Source organism: Monodelphis domestica, chromosome 3, assembly GCF_027887165.1.
Source record: "Monodelphis domestica isolate mMonDom1 chromosome 3, mMonDom1.pri, whole genome shotgun sequence".
NCBI lineage: Eukaryota > Metazoa > Chordata > Mammalia > Didelphimorphia > Didelphidae > Monodelphis > Monodelphis domestica.
The window spans coordinates 167,711,131-167,730,269 of record NC_077229.1 but is presented as its reverse complement, the minus strand read 5'-3'; the positions used below and the strand labels follow the sequence as shown (position 1 = coordinate 167,730,269).

Below are 19,139 nucleotides of genomic sequence, written 5' to 3'. Positions count from 1 at the left end.
CATATGCAAATGATTCTCAATTTAAATATTTAAATTCAGAATTTTTCAAAATGGGAAAAATGAAGAGAATGGTCTATGTCTCCAATGAGAATTCTCAAGTTGAAAAAAAAAAGACTAAGATTTTTTCCAATGTTTTTCTCAAATGGAGAAAATCATACTACCTGAGAGTTGGAAAGGACTTTGATTAGTATCTAGTAGAACCTATATAAAAGATACTTAAAAAGTGGTCTTCCATTTTCTTGCTTGAAGACTTCCAAGGAGGGGAAAACTTATTAAGGCAAATGATTCCACTTTGAACAGCTTTAATTGTTAGGAAATGTTCCCTGGCATTACGCTTAAATCTGTTCCTTTGCAACTTCTCCGTTGCTCCTGACTGCCTTCTGGGGCCAAACAGAACAAGTCTAATCCCTCTTCCATATGACAGTCCTAGAGATACTTGAAAACAAAGCTATTGTGTTCTCAAGGAGTCTGTTTCCCAGTCTAAACTACTTCAGTGGGTCTTCACAGGACATGAAAACAAAGTTCTTTACCATTCTAATTGCCCTTCTCTGAATACACTTCTCAATGTCCTTCCTAAATTGTGGTGTCTAGAACTGAACAGAATTCCATGTGAGTTCTGATTAGAAAAAAATAGAAATGTGACTAGCCCTCTTCCTGAAAGCTATTATCTCAATGAAGTCCCAAATCACATTAGCTTTTTAAATGTCACACACTGACTTATCCTAAGCTTACAATTCACTAAAATCTTTTTAAGACAAACTTTTCTAACCACGTCGCCCATATCTTGTTCTGTGAAGTTAAATTTGTTTTTGTAAACAAAATTTAAAACTTCACATTCTTCCCTACTAAATTTCACCTAATTAGATTCATCCCAGTGCTCTAGCCTCTTAAAATCTTTTCAGAGCCTGATTCTAGCCTATTAGCTAGTCCTTCTTGCTTTTGTTATCCACTAATCTGATCAGCATGACATCTATGCCTTTATCCATATCTCTGATAAAAACTCATTTAAAAAAAAGTTTAACAGCAGAGTCACGTTTCTATTCAACTTGGACTCAACTGGACATCTGCTACAGTGACAATGACATAAATAACTACTATGAGTCCAGCCATCTGATCAATTAGCAATCCGTCTATCTATATGATCATCTAGTCTCTCCACCTCCACAATAATAGATTAAGGTTGTAAAATCTTGAAAAAGTGGGATACACATTATAGCATTCCTTTCATTTACCAATTTAATAATTATTCTAAAAAGGAAATTAGATCAGTCCAGCATGAACTGTTCTTGATGAAACTTGCTAGTTCTCTGCAATTGCCACTTTCCTGTCTTTTGTTGTTCACTCATTTCAGTTGTATCTGACTCTTCATGACTCCATTTGAGGTTTTCTTAACAAAGATATTGGGGTAGCTTGCCATGTCCTGTTCTAGTTCATTCTACTGATGACAAAATAAGACAGACTTTAGTGACTTGCCCAGGGTCACACAGCTAGTGTCTGAACACCAGATTTAAAATCAGAAAGATGAAGTCTCCTGACTTCAGTCACTAATCTATCCACCTACTTGTCCCTATTTCCCTTTCTGGATGGTCACAAATAATTTGTTTAATGAGCATTCCTAGAATTTTCCTATGAATTGAAATCAAGTACACTGACATATAATTTTCAGATTCTTCCTTGAGACATGCCCTTATGATAACTCCCCCATTACCCATGATCATCCAGTTACTGAGAGGGGCTCAGAAATCACACATGTCAATTTCTTAAGTACCTGAGATATAATATATCTGGGTTAGGTGACTTGAATTCAGCAAGGACACATACATATTCTCTTACTATCGCTCTACATATCCTAGATATCAACTCCTATTAGTCATTTCTTCCTTATCATTTAAACACAATGGCCCTTCTCCTGGCAGGAAAAAAAAAAGCAGCAATCAAGAATTGAGCTGCTGTCTTTTCTCCCTTATTGATGATAACATCTACCCTCAACATTCCACCCATCTCTAGTCTTTTCCCATAACCTGACAATCACAAAGATCTAAGGCTTAGAGAATTCCCATTGCCCCCTCATAAGTCAAGACAGCAAAATGTGCCCTTTAAAGCAGTTATGTCAAGCTCAAATAGAAATAGTGACTTCGAAAATTACAAATGCATAATTTATGTTGTATTATATTTTTAAATTTATTTTGTTAAAAATTTCCCAATCATATTTTAATCTGGTTCAGGCTACATTTAGGACTTTTTCATATGGCCATGAAACCTATACTTTAAAGGCTTTCCCATTAACAAGGTATTTCCCTTGCACATGTTAAGATCATGTTAAGAGGAAATATGGCACAGAGGGAAAAAAGTATTAAATTTAGAGTCAGAGGTTCAAATCTTAGTTCTGCTTATTACTACCTATGAAGCCTTGGCTTAAGTTAAGCAAGTTACTTAAGCTTTCTAGGCCCATTTCTTCATCTATAAAATGAGAGAATTTAACCTTATCTCAAGTTCTTTGTAGCTGTACTTCCTTGATCTTTTTTATGAAACTAAGGTTGCTTATCATTCGACAAGGGATGAAACGAGGGACCATGTGTATACCAAATGTGTTTGCCAGTGTCATTCAGGACTGTCCTAAGCAGAATTCTAATTTAAGAAGGATTTCTATGGAAAGTATTCTGGATGCTCCTGTTTACAGCAACAACTTCACCGAACCTCAAAATGACTGGGTCTTCTCAATAAGATTTATGGTCTTTAAAGAAAGCAAGAGAACAATCCACACAAGGAAGAACATGTATTGACTGTACTATGATATGAAATTAATAAGCAGCCCACTGAGGTACCCTATCAACACATATCTCTGGAAACTGCATGTGGATAACAAGCTAAATAAATATAAAGTGAGTAGACATTTGGAAAACTGTACAGTACTTTCAAAGATGTAAAGCTGCTTATGTAAACATTCATTTTTTTTAATGCCAATGTCTGCCCATAATGTAGTATTGCATTCCTTGCTACAAAGTAAGGAATATTCAGTATATTCAAATTCAGTCAAAATATTCAAAGTTGTAGATAACCCAAAGAAGGATGAAGATATGCATGGTTGTTTTAGGAACCATTAAATTAATAACGTTAAGGCATTACTAACAATGTCGAATACAAATAATATAAAATACATTATCAAGGATATGTGCCATTGGATAAGTGACCTGGTAAAGTAGTGGGGGATAGCAGCAGATGGACAATTGAAGTGTTACAGTGGTAGCCACAAAATATTAAAAGATCTGGAAAAATGGACTCCAGTACACTGGGCAGATTATCTACGAAGAATATGGACAAGAACCAGGAAAGACTAGGAGGGCAAGGATGCGTTATAAATTACAGAAGTGAAGGAATACAAAGGACAAAATCATGTTGATAAAAGACAATATTACATGTGTTATGATGAAAATTCTCTGGAGACTATATCTTCATTTATAATTTATTTATTAAATAATGAAAAGCAGGCCAGAGAAAGAGAAGGAACTAGCCACTTGGGGTCACCTATCTTCCCTTCTGAGAGCCAACCCAAGCACACATCTATTCACTCCTGGGTTCTAAGGGAAAAAGACTTACTTCCTCCTGATCCTCCAATTTATGCTCTTTATGCCTGCCCTTTCCCAAGCCTCTTCATGTGGAACCTTACTCTGGACAAAAGACAGGTCCTTCTAATGCCAGGAATCTCAAGAGATCTTTAGACTGGCCAGCAGTGGAGATGTCCACTTTTCTCCATCTTAAAAGGCTTCTTTACAAATTAACAAAAAGCTTGTTCCAACCTTATTTGAGGGTCGATGGAAAGTACACTGTAGCTTCAATCTTAAGATTAAACCTTTTTCACCCTTTTAAAATTCAATGGTTGTCTTGGGATACCGGAAAAGGTATAGCCTACTGTAAAATTTCTGCACATGCTTCACCTAATAGATTACCCAAGGCCCAGCTATAAGAAACTTCCTAGTTCTAACATTTATTGGATAATCCTAAAACCAAACCCTTGTGTTATATGTAATTCATTTAAAAAAAGTACTGTCTTTCATTCAAATATACTACTGGGTACACATTATACCAGTAGGGTACAGATCAAGGTTTTTCCCCTCTTTTTTTTCCTTTTTTCCTCATCTATCTAAGCTAGTTTCTCTTTGTTAACAAGAATGCACACTTATTGAATGGGAGCTAAAAATACCAGGACCAAATTCCTAACTGTGACTTAATGGTCAAATGCTTTAATCAACCTAAGCTAATCAATCACTGATAATTAATAACTTTAGCATACTACTAAACTGCTAACAACAAAAGGTGAAAGATTACAACATGAAAATCTCCAACTTTCATTTATCAGAAATGAGACTCAGAATTTAGAAAAGGAACATTTGTTACAAAATAAGGCTATTCAACAATTAACTAGTTTAGAAAAAATGTTAGAAAGTTTACTATTTATTTTAATACATTAATATCAATACATTTAATACACTAGAAAAAATGACATACTCTCCGCTTGCCAAGAAATAAACTTAGTTTATTTAATTCAAGTTCTAGTCCCACCTTTAACATCTACTAGTCACACAACAATCTACACTAATTCTTAGTTGTTTCTTCAAATGTAAAATTACAACGTTTGTTAGCCTAAGATGGTTTCTAAAACCTAAGTGATGTAAAAAAAGAACATGACTCATAAAATGACTCACCTTCTTAGAAATTTTGAATCAAATTAGGTAATAAGTAAATTAAGAGAAAAACAATATATTACTTTAAAAGAATGAAATTAAGGGGGGACAGCTGGATAGCTCAGTGGATTGAGAACCAGGCCTAGAGATGGGAGGTCCTAGGTTCAAATCTAGCCTCAGACACTTCCTAGCTGTGTAGACCCTGGGCAAGTCACTTAACCCCCATTGCCTGGCCCTTATCACTCTTCTGCCTTGGAAGCAATACACAGTATTGATTCTAAGACAGACGATATGGGTTTAAAAAAAAAAGAATGAAATTAAGAACATTTTCCTCATGTTCTTTGACCACTGGCAATCAAAACCTAAACAAGCCCTCTAACAAAAAATTCCCTCAAAGGTTTAAAAATCTAATGCTGAAAATACAACTGCCAGGTAAAAGAAAAAGATTCTTATTCCTTTAAGATGTTTTTCTATCTGATTTCTCAAAAAAAATTTCCCTCATAGACATTTCTTAGTGAATGTGTACTTTCAGCCAAAATTAAAAGACTTGACAAAATTTTAAAATTAACAAAGCTTAACTTTATTATTTTTCTTAGGAGTGAAGTAGATTAGCCTTTGTAGTCTATAAAGAACATCAACATAGAGGAGCTTCTCTCCAAGCTAAAACAGAGGCAGCAAATAAGAAACTGCATTCTGTCCTCAAAAACTTATTAGAACTATATCAAATATGGAAGCATAGGTTTTAACCAAGAATTTAAAAAAAAATAACTTAAAGGGTAGTTAGTCCTACCATATCTCATGTGCAATACATAAAACAATATCTATAAACCCAGAATTATTCATTCTTTGAACTAAAAATCTACAAGAGCTGAAAAGGGCTTCTGAGATCATATATCCTCCCTCATTTGTGGAAACTATATCCCTAAGAGATTAAGTGACTTGCCCACACTAGTTAAGGGCACAGCCAGACTAGAATCCTCTTGACACTAGGCCACCTCCTGTACTCTTAACTACTTCAACCCACACAAACCAAATCTTTACATTACTTAAATAGGGCCCTATCTGATAATGAGTTAACTTAAAATGAAGACTTTTAAAAGTCTAAAAAGGACAAGATAAAACTGCCATTATATAAACTCTATACAGCTTATAAAAGCTTTTTACATATATTATCTCATTTAAATTTTACAACCACTCTGAAATAAGGATTACAGAGGCATACTTCCTTTAGAAAGGGAAAAAAAGCATTAGAGAAATTAAATTTTATGCCCACCTCACACTGCTAGTAAATGTCAAAAGTAATATCTAAAACAAGATCTTTTCTGATTTCCAAGTATTTCACTCCAGTTTGAAATGCTTTTGACAGTGAAACAAATCAAACCAAACCAAATAAAAAAAAGTCTTTGGTCTGGACCTGTGATTATGCCAGAATAGAGAATTCCTGACCTGAAAACTCTCCCTACTAATACAAATCAGCAACCCATAACTCTGACTTCTATCTCAAGGGTTTACATTTAATAGGGGCACACAAAAATCATCAAACAACAAAACTGTAAAATGTTGACAGCATGTTGCCTACCCAAATTCTGATATGGGGTTTTTATAAAGGAATTTTTTTAAATCTGAAATGAAACTCTATCCTTACTAAAAACCGTAATATAAATATTAAAATAGCTGTGAAATATTTACTATGAGGTCTACTTTAAATAAATATGCTACTATTAAAAAAATTGATAAGAAAACTTGGCAACTGTGGCTTCATCCCCAAGTGGCTATATGCCAATTAGGGTCCCCTGGCAGTTGTATTTCTGAGGTACATGCTAATAGCCTGCAGGATGAATCTTTGTCTATAAAGTTTGAGGGAAAAGAAGAAAAAGACAGTCCTATAAAAATTCTATAAACTATTTCTCCCACTTCCCATTATAGTACCAAACACACACAAAAAATAAATAACATTAAACTACTCTGCACTGGGCAAGTCAGACTGGACCTGTAATTTCATTCTTCTAGGTAAGGAAAACTTAGAACCAAAGCACAGGAGCACTTTCTAGGCAACTTAGTCTAAGAGTTGCCTAGAGCAATAAGGGCAAATTCAAAAAGAAAGGGATCAGCTGAGGACTACAAATTTACTTAGAAAGTCATGAAATAACATTATCTACACTATATTGTATTTTTATTTTTTTTCTAAACATTTCCCAATTACAATTCAATCCTAACTCAAGTTTTTTACAGGATACTTGAGAAATGATTTTGATATCTCTGATCTAGCATACAGAATTAGTGTCCTGCCTGGGGCCACCTACTCAGTATTGTCAGATGTGAGATATAAAACCAAGTCTTCTGTACTTCAAGGTCTACTCTTCAACCAACGAATTGCTTCTGGGCTCTTTATTCCAATAACAATAAATTGGATAAAAAATAAATTTTTACAAACAAAAAATCTCACTCAAAACCAAAGGATTATATGTGTCAAAACTATGTTAATAACTAGCATCTAAATAGTACTTTTAAAGTTTGCAAAGAGTTTCACATGTTATCTAAATTGATCTTCAAAACAACCCTGTGAAATAAGTGCTATTATTATCTCCATTTAGAAAACAAGGCTGAAAAGAGGTGAAATAACTTGCCCAGGGTCACACAGCTATCACAAGTATCTGAGAGAAGGATTCAAACTCAGGTCTTTGGGGCTCAAATCAACACTCTATCAATTGCACTGCCTGTCTTCTGTTATATTACATGCAGATATCTACTTAAATATATGAATATCAACACTTGATATCTAATTGTATCTTTAATCCTTATAAATCTAAACTTTTACCAAGCAGAAAACATCCAGCCACTGCTTCCTATTACAGTGAACCCATAAAAGACAATAGATGAAGTTTATTTTTTCCATACTTCAATTCAGGTCCAATCTAGAGGGAAACTTATAAAGTTTAAACTTAACTTATAAGGCAAAGAAAACCATAAGCTCACAATTCTTCTTTACACTGATCAGTACTAGAATAGATGAAAAGTTTCTATTCCTTCCACACCCCAATCACACATTTATACTCTAGGTTCCAATGTACATTTTATAGCCTGTTTTTTTTCCTGTACCCAGAACTGGACTGAAAAAACACTTTACAGTCCAATGTTTTTAATTTGTGCCCTGCCATCAGGAGATTAATTTACAGTTTCAAAGATACATATGGGGAAAGGCTTAGAAAAAAATGAACCTGACACTATTAGCAATAGACTATGGTTTAAAGTGAGTGGATCAAAGTGAAAAAACACCAATTTGCAAACAGCTTAAACACAGCACAAAAATCTTTTGTTATCTATCATCAATAAAACAAAGAAATATGTTTAAGTCACTTTAACACCACAAAGAAACCCCAAGCTTTGGCATTTAACAGCAGTAACCTCTCCACCAAAAAGTTAAATGCACAAGATGTTAAGTTAACTTTTAGATTCTCTCTTTCATAAAATCAGCCTAATATCCCCATCTCCCACTATCCTGAAGGGCACCCCCCCCACAAAAAAAACAAAAAACCAAGCATTCCTAAAATGTATAAAAGGAAAGTACATCATTATCTAAATTAACATGGATATCTTTGGAAACTTAAAATTATTAGGAATAATAAAGTGGTACTGGGAAAAAACAAAAAGGACGACTGCATTAACATCAACTACAGTCATGAAAGCTACAAAAAATATTTTTTAAATAATAATGATAAAAGTTCTTACCCTTTTCTTCCAATAAGGAAATAATGTGCATATTTAGAAGTGCATTGACTCAGCAGGAGCTTAGACCACAGGAGCCAATAATAGCAGTTTGTACAAGGGGAAGGCAAATGGTCCTTAAAAAACTGCCAAGTCAAATTGTTGTTATTATAGCATATATATGCATATACTATATATGTGCATATGTGTGTGTACATTTATGTTCATGTATACATATGTATTACTCACTGTTCTTTCTGCCCTAGTGTTGGTTTACTCTAGCAACCTATTAGAACAAGTGGTAGTAATGGAGAAGACAACTGCAATGTGGAATCATCTACCTTCTTTTGGAAACTGCAGAACAACAAAATAGCTTTCCACTCTTCTAGAAAGAGCAACAATAAAACTCAAGGTTACCATCCTTTAAAGATAAGTATTCCTTTCCTCCAGCCCTCAACCATTCTCCCAAATATATGTGGTTGAACTAAGGAATAAAACAAAACAATCACTGTTAAAGATTTACAGTTGTTCACATTATGTAGTAACTCATAGTTTACAAATAGCTTTCTTCACAACCACCCTGTAAACAGTACAAGTATTATTCCCATTTCACACACAAGGAAAGGTCAAAGAGGTTCATGGAGACAGATAGTTGACATATACAAGATCAAGTACATGCATAGCCCCCAGTCTTTTTCTGTCAAAAACTTGCCATCCTTAGTTGTCTGTAACTGATTTCAACATTTGACATTTAAATATTTCAATCCTAGTTTCTCTATATTAGCTCAACTTTTAAACCTTCTATAATTCTAAATTTTGTTCTTTTTCCAAATACTAATAAATCACTGCAGGCAGAGACTATTAATAATCCATTTTTCACATTATAATGTTTTAAGTGCCATCAACAAAGCAAATAACCTTGGGAAAATAACCCAGCTGAGCTCTGTCTTACCTATTATATACAAAGGCAGCCTCCAGGGTTTAAGTTTACTCTAGAGAAAGCCTAGAAACCTGATTAGTATAAAACTCCCAGACCCCCGCAGAATGGATTATATTGTTACAAATGAAACTAGAAAATTCAAACCTAAAAGATTTCTGAACCACATTTTAAGGAAAGCATCATTCTTAAAATACTTTGTTCTAAAATCATGTCCCAAGTTACTCTGCTTATCTTTATATCTCAAAGAGAACAATCTTTTTTAAAAAATGATCATTAAGGAGAGGGGACAGAGAAATTCTTGTTAAAACATTCAAGCAATACTGCTTTGTTGGATGCTGCCATAATTTGTATCTACCAATCAATTCAGATTCTCACTGAAATTCTAAAACTTTTGTTTGCTGTATTTATAAAAGTTTCCCCTCTAAAATGAAGCAAAAATCAATATCAAGAAAAATGTTTTTTTAAAAAAGGGGGATTCTACTTGATAAAACTTCTTAGCATTTTAACAATATACAATACCCAGAGATGCTAAAATCATTTTAATAAGGCAAGAAATTACATCAGCAACCAAATTAGGGGCATTTTCACTGTAAAACCAACATAAATATGTATTTATAAATTGAAAATAGCAGTATCTGATATGATAGCTTAAATGTGAAGATGCTTCAAAGTGCATTAACCCTGATTTTGCCACCATTTCTATGAACTAATTGCTATGAAAATAATTCTATTTAAAACTAGGATAAAATAAATTCCTGCTTAAAATCAATCTGCAATTTATAACCATGTCCAATTTTGCAACAGAACAGATTTTACTGACCTAATCACTAAAAAGACATAAGTTAACAGAATTTTTTAAACTTCCCACTTGATTTACTCTCATCACTGAATGTGCTCTATAAACCATTTTTTTCAAGGCTCCCTGGACCATCATAATAGAACCATTAAAAGCAACTGCCAATAATATAATATTAAAGCTTTCAGAATAATAAATCAAGCTGAGGGTAGGAGGGTAAAGGAAGAGAAATTGTAGAGAAGTAGTGATAGGGGAACTTTAAGAAGTTTTCTTATTTTTACCTTTCTTGTGGAGGTCATATATGAAACTGATATAGGAACCTCTTCATAGAAAAAGTCCTTAGACCCCATAAAGAATGTTAGAAAACATTCAATCCAACAACTCTCATTTTACAGATAACAATTCTGAAGCCCAGAGACAGTGAGATTCTGTAAATATCCCTAGGTAGTGCCAGGCAGCTAGGTCACTCTTCGGTTAGAACACTGCCTCCAGCTGGAGTCAGGAAGACCTAGGTTCAAATTTCACCTCAGACATTTGCTATATGCCTGGTTATTATGTCAATCTGCCTCAGTTTCCTTATCTGTAAAATGATCTGGAGAAGGAAATAGAAAACCACTTCAGTATCTTTGCAAAAAAAACTCCAAATGAGGTCATGAAGGGTCAGATTCACCTGAAAAACTGAAAGTAGTGCTAGAACAAGGCCAAGTCTGCCACTTTACCCCCCCCCAAACAGCTATTTTAAAAAACTAGCCAAAATAAATCTGGTTTACAAGAAATAAGTGGAGCCTCCAACGATGGGTCATTTTAGTTGGTCAAACTTCAATTTATGAAGTTGATATAGCACACGACTGAGTTTTGGAAAAAAGTAATTCACTAGTACAAAACTTAACTGAAGCTTAAAGATAATTCTAACAATACAAAAATGTCCCCTTAAATATAACCTCTATGTGATTCCCTTCAATGTAGTTCAAAATAGTGTCAAGTGATTAAACTTTCCTTTGGAGACTATTTCCCTAACCTAATCGTTAGGTCATAAATATTTTCTTAATTTCATCTCATTACTCCTAAATATTATACTGTGTATTATATTAATTCTTCTCACTCAGTTTTGTTTACACATTTTTATTAGCATTTACTCCCTTAGGTTTCCTTCAGTCCTTACTTTTTATTATACAGCACTGATTTGGATTTGTTTTTCAATTTATAAGTTATCCAGTCTATAATTCTTTTTTAATCTTTCCTCTCCTGAGCAAGTTTTTTTAAGTTTTGAGCCCTGTTGGACTTGCTATAATCTGTCCACATCTTTCCAGTGATACCAAAATATCACAAATTAAATGCTATCAGTCCCTCCTTTTAGGTACATCATATCAAAATGTTAAAAAACTACAAAACCCTATCACAGCACTTCATTTAACTCATTTCATCTCACAGTAAGTAATGCTTATCTCACTTATTAGCCAATACCCGTTTTGTTGCTGTTGTTCAGTCTATTCCATCATTTCCAACACTTTGATTCCATTTGGGATTTTCTTGGGAAAGATATTGGAATGGTTTGCCATTTACTTCTCCAGCTCATTTTAGAGATGAGGAAACTGAGGCAAAAACGGTTAAGTGTCTTGCCTAGTCTTAGGCAAGACATTGTCTGAGGCTGGATTCAAATTTATATCTTCCAGATCCCAGGCCTGGTGTTCCATTCACTATACCACCAAGTTGTCCACAATGTGATGAACTACAAATTACCCCCTTTTTTAATTTTAACAGCTTGAGTATCAGGAGAACTAACTTATCTAAACAAAGGACACCTAGCAGCATGTCCAAACTCAAGTTCTGCTCAGAAGAACAGATATTAAAATAAGAATTATAAGAATTATTTTAATATAGTTATTGTCTTAATTCCCTCATACCAGATGTCAAAAGAATTAGTATTGTCGGAATTTGGGATCTTTTCAGAACCTCAAAATATTTTTTCATGTGGATGATCTAATCTTCTAAATGCCTGAAAACAGCCTTCTAAAATAATTTCTTCCTTTATTTCTCAACGTTCCATGATTCCTACCACAATCACTAAAACAGTGTTTCTGCACTAAAAAAAGTCAATATTTTCATTATTTACTAAGAAAAAAAGGCAACCTCTCATTTTGGCAAGTTAAGTAGAAAAAGTCCAAATTTATTTGGAAATTAAAGCTCCTTTTTTTGTTACCTTTGCAGTAATTTGAAACCTTAAATTATCTATATTTGATTTTTTAAAAAGTAATTCTGAAACGTTAATAATGTCCTTGTACAACACAAAGGCAAGCTCAGACCTAAAAATGACGATCTATAGTAGTTTTTTTGGGATCCTAATCTTCTATATGTATACCACTTGCTATCATTTCAAAGCACTTGTATTGTAAATAGATATATTTTCAGATGTATGTATTTATACTATTTATACAAAATCATAAAGGGGTCCTTTTAAAAGTATCTTACAGATGAAACTGACTTAAAAAAGTCATTTTGGTACTTTAGTAATTAAACCCTTTGGATAATACTCCAATTCTAATTTTTTTTAATTAAACTAAATTGTATTCTATTCCAAATACAAAGACAATGTAGAATACCAAAAAAAGAGGCTCTGCTGAATTTGAAATCAGAGGACTTGAGTTCAAAATCCCAAATCTGCCACTTAAACTGGGTTGACCAAATTACCTTTGTCTGCTGTTTCCTTTATCCATAAAAATGAAGGAATTTGGGTTAGATGACCTCTCATGTCGCTTTTGACTCTAAATCTATGTGATCTTGTGATCTTAAGAAGGATGCCTTTAAAAAGTATTTTACAGTTATTTTAAAAATTAAGTTTTTAACATACAGCAAATCACATTGCACAAAAGAAAACATCACTCCATGTCTTATTTCAAACAAAAATTTCACTGCCTGTAGGTTACTATAATTCTAAATAACTTTCTGGAATTCAGCATGGATATCCATGGATCAACAGCATTCTTTAAACAAATTATCTTTGCCCTTAACCTACCCATAAATAGAAATGCAACAGAAAAATACTTTACCAGTGCACACAAACATCTACAACACCATTTTTCAAGCAAAGGATTATGTAAATCTAATCCATAGCTCATTGATTAAATTGCAAAACTACTACAGAAAATTGATTGGGAAATTTTAGATAATAGAAATACTCCAAAAATGAGGTATAGACTATATTTTGAAGAACACTGGATTGGGTTTGGAATGGGTTCCTAGCCTGATTTGGCTAGCCAGACTGGCCTGTGATTTTATGCAAGTTACCTCGGTGGATCCTGATTTCCACATCTGTGAAATGAGGAGGTTGGGTTAGATAATCTCTAAAGTGCTTCTTTATTACACTTCTAACTTAACAGGATCTAATACTTTACTCAGGTTGATAAGCAAAAACTTCTAATTATACATCTGAATCCCCATGATAGGAATCTGAGCTCTTCTCTTAAAAAGTCTACAATTTGCTCTTTAAAAACCAACAGCTTTTAAGGAACATAGCTCTAAAACCAATAAATCAGAGTAAAGTCCAATTCAAGGTATCAAACAGAAGCACCTGCTTCCCCAAAGATTTACTAAGATTATTTTCACATTTGTCTCCAATTTTAGAATGTGAACTCCTTGAGGACAGGGACTATTTCTGACTTTGTATCCTCAGCACTTAAGAGTGCCTGGCACATTTGTTGTGCTAAATACTAGCACACAGTAAGTGCTTAATAAATGCTTCTTGATTGAAAGACTTCAAAGCATCACAGAATATCAGAATAAAGCATCCTCATTCCAGAGGGAGTACTTATATTCATCCTAAAGCCATCTACCAACTAATCACTCAGAATTAACATTTAGGTGCAAATGACAACTAGGTAACTGGTTATTTTATCAATGGCTTTAATCAACTCTACATGGAATTTAGATAGTCCAACCTACTTGTTTTGATACATAAAAGTACTACATAACAGAGATAGCAAATCAGAAAAAGAAAAACATTTTGGCATAATTTTCTAGATTCCTTACAGTATATTCTCAATCCTTGAGATTTCAGAATAGTCTAGCAAAATGCCTTACTTATAGGAACAGTCACAGAATATATATATGCAAACAAATATAAGGAGTAAAAATGGTCAATGCTAGAAGAATCCACAAAACTTTTATTGGTGATTAATTCTGACCTTGTTGCTTTTTACAACGTAGTAAGAGAATTTTGGTACCCTAAAAAATACACCTAAAACATGAATGTAGAATTTAGTATCTGTGACTATTAAGATATGTTTGCTAAACAGAATCAAATTCTATAGTAGTAGATTATCTATGGAAAATGACTGTCCTTTTCCTTAAGGAACATTTAAGTGAACCTTAATAAAAATTTATCTAAAGCCATCCAAAAAGAGTATTTTTAATTAAAGTTTCCTTTTAATTCAAAAGAATTCACAAAACAGAAGTGCTAGTACTAGATTTTAACAAGCAATACCACAATAACATGTTTGGTCCTAAAACTTGTCTGAGACAGTCAAATGTATCTCTTTCCAAAGGGCTACTCTAGACCTTCCCTACTATAACATAAATCACTGAAATCCCCCAAATTGACAACTGAACAGAAAATATTCACAAGGAAAGACATTTCCAGAACTATCATCTATAAAAAGTTTTCAAAAAAATCCTACTCCCAATACTGTACATCTCCAATGTCTATGAAGGTGGGAGATAATGTTAAAAAAAATACAAAAATATTCCATGCTTTAAATTACATCTACTTTCCTTTCATATGTGAGTTTTTTATACTTGTCATTATATTCAATAATTTTAATGTATTTTGTTGTTCTATATCAGCACTGTAGCTAACAGTTTTTAGAAACCAATTAGTCATATTAATAGTAAGAATTACCTTAATATCAAAATTAGATTTAATATTAACAAATTTTTATGTATATATATATATATATGCATATATATGTAAAGCAAACCAAAAACTTCCCCCAAAATTTAGAAGGCTAATTTAAAGTTTTTCCTAAAGACAGCAGTCAGAATTTTGGAAATATACAAATTAAGATATATACAAGAAAAACATTTCCTATTTCCCTAATCCCCTTGATTCAGATTTTATATAAAAAGGACAATCAAAAAGTACAGGAGACTTACAGGATAATCTTGCTGTCAAGTGGCTTAGTTTTAAATTAACTACCTAAATGTACCTAGCACACCCTTGCATCTTTAAGTTTCTTGATAAAATGACATTTAAAATAAGAACACTGAAAAAAAAACCCAAAGAATTAAAAATAAGCAATTTGGGAAAGTTGACAACTCCATGTGGCTAACTCATTTCCTATCATTAAAAACAAAAACAAAAACATGGTTTCAGAAAAATTGGACATTATCTTTCCTTACTTAAATAAGAAATGAGGTATCTGGTCCTCTAACTGAAGAGGTGCTTCTGGCCACACTGGAAGTGCTTACATATACAAGTGAATGAAGGCCAATCTCTTAGCAGCAAGTTAAGCAGGCCTCTTCCTCCCTCTGGGAAGCGCATGACAAGAAGGGCGTCATGCGAATTGTGTCACCGGGTCACCGGCAAAAATTACATGTAACTCCCTAACTTCAGTCAGATATGGCCTTCCGAGGCCTGAATAAGTATAACTAAGATCTAGCACACTAAAATGGGAAAGCTTAAATTGACCTACTTTCTGATCCTGTAACCACTGAGCCCAGGGTTGGACCTGAGTCAGGATTTAATGAAGGCCTCTTCTCAACCTTTTCGTAGCCTCTGTTGCAACATTGAAGGAACTTTTCCTGATTTTTCTAGGTTCAAAGTGAACATGCAGCCCAGAAATTCTGTCTCTTAACTGCTAGGCCATGGAGAGCAAGAAAATAGGGGAATCCAAGCCCAACACATTACAATTTTTAAAAACTAAACAATATGTAACTACTCCCACCCACCCGTGGCAAACGCTTTACAGGGATTAAGAATAGCCCCGAAAGGAGTTTTCTCTGAGCCAAGGTATAACTACGACTGAGGAAACCTCTTCCACTAGGATGTTGGGGAGAGACCAAAAAAGAGTGAAAAAGCGAACATCAAAAGGCTGACCCGGGAGGGTGATAATGGGCCTGCTTTCCCATTTCGGGATGTGCTACCACCTCCATCTCTTTTTCCCTTGGCTTGGATTCGACCTCCTCCCTGGATCAGCAAGGCTCACCACCACAGGGGCTCAAATTAAATAATCATAATCATGGCGTTTCCTCCAATCCTACACACACACACCCCCATGCTCCCCCTTCTCCTGAAACTGCGAATGGGCTGCTCCCCTCTCCAGTGTGGGCCAAAGCCTACAATCTCCCTTCCTCCTGCAGACTCTTCGGCCCAGGGCTCCAGGCCACCCACGGACCAGGGACACACTTCTCCCACTCCCCCACCGCCACCCCCCCCCAGGCCCGGACTCCTCGGTCACCTTCCCTCCCTTTTCACCTCCACCATCCCCCATCCGCATTGTCTGTCTCAATTCAACTTTGACTAATATGGATTCCTCGGGCCTGGGCCCGGCAGTAATTACAACCTACTCCTCTCGGGGAAAAGGGCTGCTTGGATCGTTCCTCACGCTCCCGTTTAACCCGATTCCCAAACACGAGCCGGAATAAGCCCCCTCTGCTCCCCTCCCTTTTCCAAAATCCTCTCTCCTCCTTCTCCAGGACCAGAAGTTTGCCCTGGACAGGGCCTAAATCCCAAAGGCAGGAAGAGGAGGAGGAAGGGAAGGAAGAAGACAGAGTAAGGCATCTACAATCTCCCTCTCTATCCCCCCCAAAAAAAACACACCCCACCAGTCCACTCCCGGCACCCCCAGACCCCGCGGCGCCGCACTGCTCCCCAATCCGAGGAAGAGGAAGATGAGAGGGCAGAGAGGGGATGGAAAGGGTAAATTGGGGGGTAGAAAAAAAGGAGTGGGGGAGGGTAACCCCCCCAGTCCCCCTTACCTGTCATTGAGCTGGTCCTCTGTGCCCGGCAGCGGGTGAACGACGAAATGGATGGACGTCATGGTGCTTCCTCCTCGTCCTCCTCCCTAGGACACCCCACCTCCCTCGCGCTAACCCGCCCCCCCTCCCCCCAAAAAAAACAACCCCTCTTCTCGTCCTCCTCCTCCCAGCCCCCAAATGGAGGGAACCAAATGCGCAGGGGCCGTCTCCTCCTCCCCTTCTTCGGGCTTCTCCTCCTCCTCCTCCTTGTCCTCCGGCTCCCCCCCCCCCTCCGGGCTGTGTGTGCGGGGCCGGCCGGCCCGGCTGGCGGGCAGGCGGGCGGGCGGCCGAGCAGGCGGACGAGCCACCCGCCAGCAGCTCCCCCTGCGCGGAGGGGGGGGGAGGAGGACGACGACGACGAGGAGGAAGGAGGGGGAAGAAGAGGGAGGTGGAGGGAGGAGGAAGAAGGGAGGGAGGAGAACGAAGAAACGGGGAGGGGGCGAGGTGGGGGTGCGGGAGGTGGAGGAGGAGGGAGGACGAGGACAGGATCGGGGCCGCGGCTGGGCGAGCGGGCAGGCAGGCTGGCGTCGGGAGCCGGGAGGGCTTCGGGGTCTAGCCCACAGACGTGCTGGGAGGGACTGGGCTGCCGGGACTCCGGGGTCTGGAGGAGGGGCGGCGGACGGGGGGGGGTCGGGCGTGGGGGGGAAGGTGGGGAGGGAGATGAGTCCGCACCGCGCTCACTGGCGAGACGCCGCTACCGCCACCAACACCGCCGCCGCCATCTTCACTTCTGCCCCAGTTTCTACCTCTCGCAGGCTCCGCTTCCGAGGGGCGGGGGAGGGGGGAGGAGGGAGGAGGGAGGAGACGGGCGGGCGGGGGGAGGGGGAAGGAGGGAGGGAGAGAGAAAGAGGACGGGAGCAATTCACGTTACGGCTATGCTGATTGGTGGGCGCCGCGTTGGAAATCTACGAAGCTGTAAAAATGAGGTGGATTGGTCAGCGTATCTTTACGCCCTCCCCCGCCCTCCAGTGTATGGGACGATAGGGAGCTAGCTTTTTGGTCAGAGCACGTGTTATGGGGAGGAGGGAGGAGAAGGGAAGAATCCCGACCGGCCTGGGTGAGATTACGAGTGGGAGTGCAGAAGGGTATCCCCCGGGTGGGAAGCGTAAAGGAGGGGCGCCCGTTAACGTGTTTTCTCGTTGAATATCCCAGAGCAACTCTAATTTAAGTTTAAGAACTCTAGGGCTTTAATTTCTTTTTCTTGATCTGCTGTTATATTTTAAAACGTGTAAAATCAGTTATAAGAGTAAAATACTTTATAATAATAATAATCTAATGTAGAGATTTTCTGGGGGCCATAGATCATAAGAACTACTATATAATGAGGCCTAGAATTATAAAAATTTCTCTTTGGGACGGTAGAGATCCGATTGTCCAATTTAGTCCAATTTCTCAAATGAGGAAGCTGGGGCCCAGAGAAATGAAGTCGGCCATGACTAGAACCCAAGTTTCCTAGCTTCAGGCTTATTCTACTATACCATTTTGCCTCCAGCTTCTTTTTACCGACTAATCCTCTCCCCAAATGAGTGAATTTTTAAAGAATTATATACTGTGCATATCCTTTGACCTAGCAATATCAGAATACTCTTTGGGTCTGTATCCCAAAGCAATTTTTTTTTTTAAGGAAAAGGACCTTTATGTACAAAAATAACTATGGCAGTTCTATTTTTGGTGGCAAAGAATAGGAAATTATGGGGATGTCTAAGATCGTGAGGGAATACTGTTGTTCAGTAATAAATGAACAAGAAAGTAGTTTCAGAAAAACATGGCAAGATCTATATAAACTGAGGCAGAGTGAAGTGAGAAGAACTGGGAAATCTTTGTGCACAGTAATAGCCATGTTGTAATGATAATGAACTGTGGAAAACTTGGTTACTTTAGACAATACCAAAGGACTCATGCAGAAAAAAATGCTGTTCACCTCCAGGGAGAGATTGATGAATTCTGAGTGCAAAGTGAAATATAAATTTTCTCTATTTTTCTTGCCTTTTCCCTCTAAATATGA

At 36.8% G+C, this 19,139-nt stretch overlaps 1 protein-coding gene across 5 annotated transcripts in view; it reads right to left on the bottom strand.

Annotated features, from left to right (window-relative positions):
• The window catches only part of UBR5 (ubiquitin protein ligase E3 component n-recognin 5), a 185,300-nt gene extending 168,077 nt beyond the window's left edge, over window positions 1-17,223 (bottom strand). For all 5 annotated transcript variants that reach the window (XM_056823240.1, XM_056823244.1, XM_056823241.1 and 2 more), the window contains exon 1: window positions 17,096-17,223. In XM_056823240.1, the coding sequence (XP_056679218.1) occupies window positions 17,096-17,157 (62 nt within the window). In that variant the 5' untranslated portion in view covers window positions 17,158-17,223. The remainder of the gene's footprint in view (window positions 1-17,095) is intronic.
• Between the last annotated feature and the right edge of the window lie 1,916 nt (window positions 17,224-19,139).